This window comes from Cyprinus carpio, chromosome A24, assembly GCF_018340385.1.
Source record: "Cyprinus carpio isolate SPL01 chromosome A24, ASM1834038v1, whole genome shotgun sequence".
Classification (NCBI taxonomy): Eukaryota; Metazoa; Chordata; class Actinopteri; order Cypriniformes; family Cyprinidae; genus Cyprinus; species Cyprinus carpio.
In genome coordinates this window covers 1,164,246-1,177,582 of record NC_056595.1, presented here as the reverse complement: position 1 = coordinate 1,177,582, position 13,337 = coordinate 1,164,246, and the positions used below count along the sequence as shown (strand labels likewise).

Here is a 13,337-nt window from a genome sequence, read left to right as displayed (position 1 = left end):
ATCTACTTACACACCGATCATCTACCGACACACTGATCATCTACTGACACACCGATCGTCTACTAACACACCGATCGTCTACTGACACGCCGATCGATCGTCTACTACACACCGATCATCTACCGACACACCGATCGTCTGACACTCAACCGACACACGATCGTCTACTGACACACCGATCATCTACTAACCACCGATCATCTACTTACACACCGATCATCTACGACACACCGATCATCTACCGACACACCGATCATCTACCGACACACCGATCGTCTACTAACACACCGATCGTCTACTGACACGCCGATCGTCTACTCGTCGTCTACTAACACACTGATCATCTACTGACACACCGATCATCTACCGACACACAGATCATCTACTGACACACCGATCGTCTACTAACACACCGATCGTCTACTAACCACCGATCATCTACTTACACACCGATCATCTACCGACACACTGATCATCTACTGACACACCGATCGTCTACTAACACACCGATCGTCTACTGACACGCCGATCGTCTACTAACACACCGATCGTCTACTAACACACTGATCATCTACTGACACACCGATCATCTACCGACACACAGATCATCTACTGACACACCGATCATCTACTAACCACCGATCATCTACTGACACACCGATCATCTACCGACACACCGATCATCTACGACACACCGATCATCTACCGACACACCGATCGTCTACTAACACACCGATCGTCTACTGACACGCCGATCGTCTACTAACACGCCGATCGTCTACTAACACACTGATCATCTACTGACACACCGATCATCTACCGACACACAGATCATCTACTGACACACCGATCGTCTACTAACACACCGATCGTCTACTAACCACCGATCATCTACTTACACACCGATCATCTACCGACACACCCGATCGTCTCACTACTGACACACGATCATCTACTTACACACCGATCATCTACCGACACACCGATCGTCTACTAACACACCGATCGTCTACTGACACACCGATCGTCTACTAACACACTGATCATCTACTGACACACCGATCATCTACGACACACCGATCATCTACCGACACACTGATCATCTACGACACACCGATCATCTACCGACACACTGATCATCTACGACACACCGATCATCTACCGACACACAGATCATCTACTGACACACCAATCATCTACGACACACCGATCATCTACCGACACACTGATCATCTACGACACACCGATCATCTACCGACACACTGATCATCTACGACACACCAATCATCTACCGACACACCTATCATCTACTGACATACCGCTGACATATTTCATCCAAACAATGGGAATCAGATTATGATGAGCTCCAAAAATATATCAATTTAGCCTAATTATTGACTAAAGGAAACATTCCATGTATTTTTTAAGAGATGTGCCATTTAAAGAAAATGTAGACTTAAATTAAAAATATAAATAATCAATTAAAATGCAAAAGTAATAAAAAAAAGTTTACTAAAATGTAACCTGTAAAGTTTAAAATTCAGATGTCAAAACAGAGCCATTGTAAAATGAATAAATTCAGTACACTGTATGAACAATATAAAATATATCTATATAATTAAGATGCTGTGGAAGCTATATGATAATATTAATCATTTATTTTATCAGAATGAGATATATAATTATAAATTATTATTATATAAACATACAGTCTCACATTACATTATAATAATCTCACATAATATTAATGAAGGAAAAATTTTAAATAATTTTTTACTATAGTATAAAGTATATATATATATTTCTGTCATGACTCTCAGAGGGACTGGCATGGTAATGTACATGACAAAAAATGTTAATGTATTTGGTCTTGGAGGAATAGATCTGCTACGCTGCTGCGGCAGAGCAAGAACCGAGACTTGCTATTGTCAATACATCCACAACATGCTGCTGTGAGCATGTAAGAAATATTGCTGCTGCAAATATAACATACATGAAATAACCCCCATATAGCATACATGAATCACCTCATAGCAGATCTATACAGGTGGAGCTGGGGAAGGTGGTGGGTTTCTGAAGCAAGCTGCACTGCTAGGCAAGCTCTAGTCATATATTTGAATGAGCAGTGAGCTCGTTTGCTACCGATACAGGAGAGAACCAATCAGCTGTGCCATGTGATAATGATGTCATTAGGTAAGACTGAGTTAGACCTATCAGACTGCGCCATCTAGAGTTGCATGCCAGAACTTTGTATATATATATATATATATACACACACACACACAAGATATTATTGAAATTATATTATTAATAAGAAAGCTAAAATTCATAATAATATTAACCTAAATAAATACATTAATGAATAATATATATATAATTAAGATGTTGTGGAAATGATATTACTATAATTATCTCACCACAAAGCGCTCCAGCCTGGTTCCCCCGGCGTTCCCTATGAAGATGCCGGAGCTGGGCTGGAAGGTGAGTCCGTCTGGACTCCTGCGGAAGGCCACGCGATGGTGCTCCTCACAGTCCATGTACAGCCTCACCTCCTCTCCCTGAACAGCCAGTGTGAAGCGCACCCAGCGGCCCGTCAGATCGCCCATCTTGAACGAAGCCGCCTCTTTTGTGTGTGCGGCCCCGGGCTCGGTGTAGTACAGAACCACTTGCTGAGACCCGTCCTCCACCGGCGCCAGAGACACTCCCAGATGGACGATCTTCTGCAGCGCGTCCGTGATGGCGAACAGCACTCCTCCACGCCGGGTGCTGGGTTTGGCTGTCACGATGATGGCGAAGTCGCGGTAGAACGGGTCGGGGATGAAGGAGCGCGTCAGGCGGCCCACGTTAGCGTCTGGGCCGAAGCTGTATGCCGGGAAGCCCTCGAAGCCCGTGATGAAGGCCACAGACGGAGGCAGAGGAACACCGATGAGCTCAGTGAGGTCCAGCTGAGCCCTCGAGTCCCGTTCTGAACAGACAGAGACCAGAGTTAATGAACGTGTTCAAACAGAGCCATTCCAGCTCATTCTGAGCCACACAGATGAGTGGAAAAATGTCCACAAATAACAGTAACATTACTGAATATGTTGAGCTGTGGTGCTTGTCTTAAAGCCAAATTCTAGGGCTCATGTAATCTGTAATTATAAATATAAAATAATCACATCTAAGTAAAAATTGAATGTGTTAATATATTTCAGCATTCAACATGAGAAGCAACAGGCAAAATAATTATTTCATAGTAATTTATTAATCACATAATTTTTCTGAATCAGGTAAATAAAAAATAAAAATATATTTAATATTATTATATTATACAAAAAGTTATGTGTGTATGTTTATATATATATATATATATATATATATATATATATATGTATAAACAAAACATACATGTAAATATATGTGTGTGTGCATATATGTAATTGTATATATTTCAAAAATAATTTGTATATATTTATTTATCACCAAGACAGTAAAAACAGTGAAATATTATTACAGTTTAAAACAGCTGTTTTCTGTGTGAATCTCTGTTAAAGTGTAATGTATTTCTGTGATGTGCAGCTGTATTTTCAGCATCATTACTCCAGTCTTCAGTGTCACATGATAGTTTTATCAATGTTGAAAACATTTGCTTGAGCAATCAGAGTTCAACACGCAAGATTTTCTGATCCCATCCGCAAACAATGTATGCTTTACAAACAAGAGATTTTATCATAAGTGCCTACGTAAAAGCATCCTTCCATCTCTAGTATTTCTTTACAGTCTCAGTGCTGTTAATAATTCATGGCAAAAAAAAATTCCTCATAATCACAAAATGCATTTTCCTGTTTGTGTGCTGGGATCCGGCCAGCAGTCCTGCAGTTTTATTAGCACACATTTTATCCTGCGCTGTAAACTTCCTCCAGGCATCCCTGCAGACCCTGCATCTTTTCTTCAATCGCCTTCTGTTTTCAGAAAGGATCTCCTTGTTTCCTTCACAGATGAGAAACCAAAACAGCAGCGTCTGCCAGAACTACTGTACCCGAGCGGATCACACTTTAGCAACATTTACATTTAACCAAACAAGCAGAGCACACCGAACTGAGCTGGTATCAGCAGACGCTGGATCAGAACGCTGACGCGCACACATGGTCTCGATTAGAGCGCAGGAGAAGCACTAACAATCAGCCGCTCTGTTACAGACCCATCATCTGGAAGGGGTTAGTGTGGCTAATGGATCTGCTGTGAGGAACGTGCTGGAGATCTGTACCACAGGCACTTTAATGGCACACTACAGCAAGAAATGCCATCTTAGCATTCACACAACAACTTACCGGCAGAACAAAGAGCTTCTGCTCATTTACTAATGATAATTCACCTTGGTGAGCTTCATACATCCAGCATCACTTATCAATATAGTTCATGCTATTAGTCAGCTACACGAATGCTGAATTTGAAGCTGTGATGTTGATCAGAGGATGCACTTATTAAAACAAGATTCCCATTGAGCTCAGGATCTCGACCCCCACTCAGCTTCATACAGCAGTGAGAACAGTGACCAGACAGTAGGTCAGAAATCATCTTCGTGCAGTCATAGACACAAGACATTATTGTGAGAACTGAGTTTTTCAGACCTACAGATAAAGCCTGTAGGGCAGAACTTGGTTTTCTATGTCAGTTGTTGTGGAAAGTGAATGCTGAAGACTGGAATGGAGCCAGATCTGAATGCAATTTGAACTAACACATACAGTAGTCAAAATAAATAAATAAATACACTGATAAGTCGTTCAGACTAAAACCAGTAACATGCAGTAACAAGACCTTTTTTATCTTTCATAAATAGTAAATATTAGGCACAATGACATGCATTTGAAAGTTTTGGTAACACCTCGAAGCCTTCATAGAAAAGGTATTCTTAATGTACATTATAATGCATTATATCTATTCATAATTATTTGTAACCAAAGTTAAAATGCGTTACAATATTTTGCAGATTCATTTTTACCTCTGAAATCTGTTGTTCTTCATGTTTTAATGCATTATACTTTCTAAATGTGTAACAGTGAACAGATAAGTATTATAACTGTGGTTACAATAATTCATGCAATCATAAACAAGGCATTAAATTCTTTTATAATGCATTACTTATAAAGGTTTCAAGTAGAGTGTTACCAAAGTTTATTTATCTCTTTATATGCATGAAAGCACGCTTAGATTTGGGTTTGGAGCCTAATAACCCCAAATATGTCATCAAGGAAGGTTTGGTATGCATGATCACACCAATAATCTGTGTGTCATTTATTTCTGTGCACATTTGGCAGTTCATGAATTCTCCATAGATGTTTCCAATAATAAGATTTCACCAGCCTGTTGTGTAACTAGTGGAAACACTTAGCAAGTATAAAGACATTTGGGAACAGTCTTTATGAAATGAAGCAGAGAGGTTCAGTCCAGTCTAGATCAAAGGCTCCAGGATAAGCGCTGAAGGTTTGATGGCCTCTCACTGGGTTGAGGTCAAGTGTAATGTCAGCATGAGGAACAAGGAGGACTTTATATTGCATTTCTTTCCTGTGGAATGGACCAAAGGTTGAAGAGCTGTCTGTGGGCAGAGGAGCTCATCACGAGCCGTACGGAGTTAGGAATTTCAACAGAGACCCACTCCATCAGGAATCATGTTTGAGGATGAGAGGTTTCTCCATCATTAGTTTGAAAGTGACTTTGGTTCAAACCTCTCTACACTGCTGACCGTGGATGTTTCTGCTACAAAATTTCCCTGAAATTGTACTAATATGACTGTAACTATTCCAATTGTCAAGTAAAACCAATGTCTATCAAACAAATAAATCATTTTTTAAAGCTAGATGAAGGTGCATCTCTGTGCAGTGACTTATGTTCTTTAAACAACAGTATTCTTGGTCCTCACGTGGATAAAACATTAGAGATGTTCAGTGTGCAGTTGGGGATCTCCATCCATCTGTCATCAGTGGTTGCGTAATACACTTAATGTTCACGGTAAATATTTTTCTCTTAGAGCTTTAAAGATATATGATCCATGAATCCCAGAGAGCCAGACCTACGGCCGATCAGAAAAACCACCACAAGTGACGAGAACATGAGCGCTGTGCTGTTTGTTAGCGATGACGTGTACATGATGATGAAATTCAGATTAAGAAGAGGTTTGAGGAAATGGCCTCTTGGCTCACATTCTGAGATAGAAACACATGAGGGAATAGCAAAGATTGTAAACCTAGAACTACAGAGAGTGAGCGTGGAGGTCATCGCTGACGGTGCAGCTCCTCGTCTGTCTGAGCTCACGGACGGAGAAAAGTCGTCCAAAATGAGGTACTGGATTTGGCAAATCGGCCGGCTCAGGGAGGAGTGTTAAACTCAATCTATAGATGCTCCCATGAGCCTCAGAGGAGGCGGCCTACATGAAGGAAAGGCCTCGGTTCATTCATGAGCTCATCCATGAGAACAACACTGGAGCAAATCTGAAAGATCTCGCCTAATGAACACCAAATGCTTAAAGAACAAATAAATGAGCAGAATGTATGCAACGTACACCGTTTAAAACAGCTTTAGCAGCGCTGACCTTTTCTTCAGGACACAGAGAAACGAGGCCAAACCAGCCTTATCTCTGAACAATTACCAGCTGCTGCCTCTCTCTCCAGACACACAAAACCAATATCTACCACTTACCAACATCTCCCTGCTTCACCCACTGTACTCCACACACAAACAGACCATTTCCTCCCGGCGCCTTTGATTTCAGAGACCTGGAGACAAATCAGTACTTCAACCAATCCAGTGCTTATCAGCAGTGCTATCTACACTAGTCAGTAAACACTGTGTTTAGGAACTGTAAACACTATGTAGAGTCAGTAAGTGAAGTTTCTGTTTGAAGTCTCTTCTGCTCACCAAAGATTTGATCAAAATACAGTAAAAACAGTTAAATATTATTACAGTGTAAAACAGCTGTTCTCTATTTGAATCTCTGTTAAACTGTAATTTATTTCTGTATTTTCAGCATCATTACTCCAGTCTTCAGTGTCACATGATCTTCAGAAATCATTCTAATATGATGATTTACTGCTCAAGAAACATTTCTGATTATTATCAATGTTGAACACAGTTGTGCTGCACAATATTTCTGTGGAAACTGTGATACATTTTATTTTTCAGGATTCACAGATGAACAGAAAGTGTTCGAAAGAAATCTTTTGTAACATTATAAATGTCTTTACTGACAGCTTAAAGAATAGAAGTATTAATATTTTGCCCAAAAAATTCTTAAAGACCCCAAACATTTGGTCAGTTTCGTTCTATACTTGATTCAACTTGATGTAACTAAAGAATAGCTTACATTAGTATGTGAAGGTCTATTAAAAGAGACAGTGATCTTTGTTCATAGCTTTGCTGCGGTTTGGTTAGTCGAGTATCACACACTCAGATACTGATACTGTTCTAGAGAACATCAGCTGAATGATCGGGTGCCCTGCATCTAAAGCACACACTGTGTTACAGATTTCAGCTTCAAGCTAAAAACAAACACACACAGCTTTCATTTCTCCCAGCAGCACATAAACAAGCAGAGCAGCGTGTCTGTGGTTTGATATTTTCCAGCGAGGAGGCCTCCATTCTCAATCAACTTTCACCAAAGAGAGAGCAGAGCACAAACACGAACACTCGAAAGAAAAGTTTAGAAATTCAGTGACTGGTGAACATTTTCCTAAACTTCCCTCCTCTGTTCTAAACCTATGAAATGAAGAACAAACCTGGAATCACTATACACCTACTGATTTATATATATATATATATATATAGAAAAAAAATGATGCATTTAAAATCAAATACATAAAAATAAGTTTTTTTTTTAATATTAGTATTTTTTATTAAAAAAATTAAAATAATTAATAATTATTTATTAATTCATAATTACAACTTTTAATAATTTATAATAAATTGCAGTTTAACTTGAGAGCCAATGACTGTGCAGTTTTAATTGAATGGCAAAGATCAGCTTCTCTCTGATTTTGATCATGTTCCTGTGAGAATGAGAAGATCATCATTTTCCTTCCCTTTCTATTTTCATATTTTCTGATGAAAATGGCATTGTTAACGTCACTCAGGGTGGTTGGCAGGGCATTGTGGGCAGATGCTATTAGTTTCTTCTGGTTGAGCTTTAGTGGCCCAAATCAAGTGCCAATGGAAATCAGTGGAATTTTCTTTCTAGAACCACAAATGAGTTTGGGAAATATTGTGTAGTCGAGCAGCTCATGAAATGTCACTGATGACGTCTGCGATCACTCACTGAAAGGCTGATTTGTGCAGTTACTGTAATGAACAGCCTTCAGCGGAGGAAAGCTTCGGTCATCCAGAGATCATCACACTGACCGTCTGATGTGTGAAACAGAGACAGAAGCACAGGTGTGTCCCACGCTTCACTCTCCCTCACCAGAACAATCTGAAGAGGAGCATCATGGGAGTGCTAGGTTTATTCACAAACATTCACGCCAGACTCCTGCCTGCTTTTCTCAAACAGTTTCAAACACAATTTACAATGTCAATATTTAAGCAGTGACAGCAGAAACGCTTGGTTAAAGACTGCTCTAGACATCACACAGCTCTATATTTGGCTTTCGTTTACTCATTTAATAAAAAACTTCAAAACTGATTCAATTCAAATAATTTGAGTAATATTGTTAAATAACTGCTACAATTTATTACAGGTCAAAACAAAACTGATTATTACAATATTTTATTACTTTTTAACTGTTTTTCCTGTAAAAAAAAATGAATTGTTTTGTGTAGTATTTGATGTCACAATGTGTTCTTACAATTCTGACTTTTTTCTTATTTTTTTTGTCATTTAAATCTCACAATTCCGTTTTTTACACATTACATCTTGCAATCTAGCTCAGGACTGTGAGAGATTAAAAAAAGAAAAAAGTAATTTTAATGAGAATTTTGAGATTCCGTTTTGATTTTGATTTTATTCCGTGGCAGAGGCGGGCCTCTATAGTCCTGCTATTGGGGCATGTTGTCACAGAAGATGTGGTGCATCAGATTTTCTGGAAATGGTGGAAATGCTGAAAAGCATTTTGCGAAATACAGATATAAATAGTGATTTAAAGAGATATAAAGTGTTACAGCTAGCCCCAGTCTCCCTGATAACTGGGATCATTCATGAGGATCTGTACAGCTTTACATCAACACGGCTGTGGCTGACGGCCAGCACTCACACAGGGATCACACAAACCAGAAACACCACTCACTACACTCAACTTCTCTACACAGATTTTCCAGGAATGATGTTGCTTTCCTTGACTTTGCTTTCATCACAGATGCAGATCTAAATGTTAAACCACATAAACGTTTCATGCTTCATTTGCAAAAGCATGCAAACTTCAAAGTAAATACATATACACGGTGCCCTGACTAAATAAAACATTGTTCATTACAGTGACTTAATCAAGTGAGCATTAGAGATTGTATGTGTGTTCGTTATGGCTGATGATGATTGATCATATTTGGCAGAAGATGCTCTTTTTAAGCAATACTGCAGCTGTTCTGACCCTTTGCTAGAACTACGAAGCATCTCTTGAGTCCAATCAAGTTTCCTCCAAGTTTCTGATGAATTGACCGCCGGCTGTGTATAGAGATGAAGCAGAATCACAGAAGACACGGGCGGATATCAGCCGCTGAGGAACACAAACACTACAGATTCTGTGGAGCTAAAGGGAGCGTGTTTATGATGGCACACGAGGAGCTGCTGACGGAGAGAGATCAGGAACACATCTGTTTCTCTGTTCATTACGTGGAGAATCACTTCATCAGGATCTGTTCTTACCTGAGCCAGTGTTACTGCACTAACATTAGCTCCATCTGAGAGAGGACGTGGCACAGACTCAAACAACCAGCTGTGCAATGAGAATCATCTTTAGTTTCTCAAGAAGTCTCTTCTGCCCGTCACGACTGCATGTCTTTGACCAAAACTACAGGCAAAATATTATTACAGTTTAAAACAGCTGTTTTCTAAATAATATAAAATGAATCACAGTTTCCACAGAAATATTGTCCAGCACAACTGTTTCATAATAATCAGAAATGTTTCTTGAGCAGCAAATCATCATATTAGAATGATTTCTGAAGATCATGTGACACTGAAGACTGGAGTAATGATGCTGAAAATACAGCTGCGCATCACAGGAATAAATTATACTTTAACACATATTCACATCTCAAGAAATAAATTATTTGGAAACCTGTGAGATTAGGAAAGATCAAGCTAAGATTAAGGAAAAGTGGCACGCCTGTATTTCGGCAAAGTTAGTGCTCAATGATAATATCAGTAAATTAAGCTGCTTTTATTAAATAAATACAGCATTAGTTTGCTTCAGTAGAACGTTCAGCATTGTGGACAGAGAGATTCAGAAAGCCAAAACTAACTGCAGTTCATTTCTAACCTTTACACTGGCAAAGAAATCATGGAAAATCCGAGGAAAGTTGAAGTTTCTGGCATGTAAGGTCAGTAAGTGCTGTGATACAAACAGATGAATAAAACTCTGACAGACGACATTAAACTGCCAGAGTCTCGTCTCACGGCCCGGCCTGCATGTGCTGTGTTTGGAGGTAAACATCAGCCGGCAGCTGTGTTTAAGCAGCTGTGACTCTCACAAAGCGCTGAGAAAGAAGAGCCGCATGTAAACGACTCGACCCCAGCCCGCAGCAGCCTGTTCCCAAACCCACCGAGTCAGACCAAAGCCTTTAAGATCAAATGTGAAGCTTTGCAAAGGAACAGGAAGAAACTGAAAGAAAAGAATAATGGGAGGAAAATAGGAACTGCCTGAGATCTTGCGTAACATTAGTGTAGGAATGAAAGCTTTCGGGGAAGTTCTGGCCTCTCGTGAAAATTCATTCCAGAACATGCTTGTCTAAGTATTAACAGTGCAATATAACGTGATGCTGCGCCGTAACTTAACTAAACTGGCCTGGATCCTAATGATAAAAACCCAAGCAGGCGTTTTATACTCCTTTCGAAGGGGAAAAGTGTTACGTGTCGAATGAGACGAGAGGCTTCATCTGGCAGTGAATGTTCTTCATGAAGATCTGCCTGCTGTTCTCACACACACTGATTATCCTCACGGAGTCTGTGTGATTATGATTCAGATGATCAAACTCATCCTCTCTGCTGCAAAGCCAAAATAAATACAACACACATCTGTAGGGATGCACCATATTATGCTACTATACCGATTAAATATGAAATATTAATCCCATGGCTCTATAATAACAATTCAGTCCAACTGCAGTGAAATTAAGGTTTCATATAATATGACGAGTATTATAAAATTAAAAAATAAAAAACTTTTAAAATTTACATAACAACTATTCAAGGAAACCTTTGTCAAGAAACAAATGACTCACTTTTTAACCCTCTAATGTCCACTACAATGGGCCGATCTAAAAGCTTTTTAATATTTCAGGATGTGGTTTTCTGTTGCAGGACAGGGATGTGTCTCTCAAACGACATTATTTTGGGTGAATAAGCCTTTTTCGGTTGTGTTGATTGATATTTAGTGTATTTAATTGTCAATGCTCATTTCCCCGATTTTTACATTAAAATCACTTTTGTGATCATTGAACACTTTTTATTTTTAAAAACACTAATAGTTTAATAACACTGTTGATCTAAGCTTTTGTCTCAAAAAGATGTATATACTGTACGATATACAGGTGCATCTCAATAAATTAGAATGTCATGGAAAAGTTCATTTATTTCAGTAATTTAACTCAAATTGTGAAACTCTTGTATTAAATAAATTCAGTGCACACAGACTGAAGTAGTTTAAGTCTTTGGTTCTTTTAATTGTGATGATTTTGGCTCACATTTAACAAAAACCCACCAATTCACTATCTCAACAAATTAGAATACTTCATAAGACCAATAAAAAAATAAAGAAATAAAAAAAAAAAAATTACTGAATTGTTGTCCTTCTGGAAAGTATGTTCATTTACTGTACATGTACTCAATACTTGGTAGGGGCTCCTTCTGCTTTAATTACTGCCTCAGTTCGGCGTGGCATGGAGGAGATCAGTTTGTGGCACTGCTGAGGTGGTATGAAGCCCAGGTTTCTTTGACAGTGGCCTTCAGCTCATCTGTATTTTTTGGTCTCTTGTTTCTCATCTTCCTCTTGACAATACTCCATACATTCTCTCTGGGGTTCAGGTCTGGTGAGTTTGCACCAACACCATGGTCATTTAACCAACTTTTGGTGCTTTTGGCAGTGTGGGCAGGTGCCAAATCCTGCTGGAAAATGAAATCAGCATCTTCAAAAAGCTGGTCAGCAGAAGGAAGCATGAAGTGCTCCATAATTTCTTGGTAAACGGGTCCAGTAACTTTGGTTTTCAAAAAACACAATGGAACAAAAACACAAAACTACATCGCACCCCAAATCACCACAGACTGTGGAAACTTAACACTGGACTTCAAGCAGCTTGGGCTATGAGCTTCTCCACCCTTCCTCCAGACTCTAGGACCTTGGTTTCCAAATGAAATACAAAACTTGCTCTGATCTGAAAAGAGGACTTTGGACCACTTTTGCTTGACAATCTCATAAGGCTGCTGTTCTCTCGGTTGGTTGTGCATCTTTTTCTTCCACTCAACTTTCTGTTAACATGCTTGGATACAGCACTCTGTGAACAGCCAGCTTCTTTGGCAATGAATGTTTGTGTCTTACCCTCCTTGTGAAGGGTGTCAATGATTGTCTTCTGAGCAACTGTCAGATCAGCAGTCTTCCCCATGATTGTGTAACCTAGTGAACCAAACTGAGAGACCATTTTGAAGTCTCAGGAAACCTTTGCAGGTGTTTTGAGTTGATTAGCTGATTGACATGTCAACATATTCTAATTTGTTGAGATAGTGAATTGGTGGGTTTTTGTTAAATGTGAGCCAAAATCATCACAATTAAAAGAACCAAAGACTTAAACTACTTCAGTCTGTGTGCATTGAATTTATTTAATACAGTTTCACAATTTGAGTTGAATTACTGAAATAAATGAACTTTTCCACAACATTCTAATTTATTGAGATGCACCTGTAATGTTGTGATGCCCAGATATTCTTGTAGCATTTTAAATTATTCATTTTGTTTTTAGTGTTCTATTTCTGATGTATTTAGACAATACAGTAAAGAATTTTAAGATGCCATAATCATCTTTGGTCAGTATGAGAATGTCTCTGTCAGACACTGAGAGGAACATCGACTCCCCATGACTGAGCCACTTAAACATCTGCTTGTTCTGGGAGGTTCTCTCTCTCTCTCTCTCTCTCACACACACACACACACACACATGTTTGT

The 13,337-nt window shown here is 39.1% G+C and overlaps 1 protein-coding gene across 5 annotated transcripts in view; it reads right to left on the bottom strand.

Annotated features, from left to right (window-relative positions):
- LOC109106652 (collagen alpha-1(XV) chain-like) overlaps window positions 1-13,337 on the bottom strand; it is a 70,613-nt gene that overhangs the window by 44,658 nt on the left and 12,618 nt on the right. For all 5 annotated transcript variants that reach the window (XM_042714005.1, XM_042714001.1, XM_042714004.1 and 2 more), the window contains exon 3: window positions 2,418-2,965. In XM_042714005.1, the coding sequence (XP_042569939.1) occupies window positions 2,418-2,965 (548 nt within the window). The remainder of the gene's footprint in view (window positions 1-2,417; window positions 2,966-13,337) is intronic.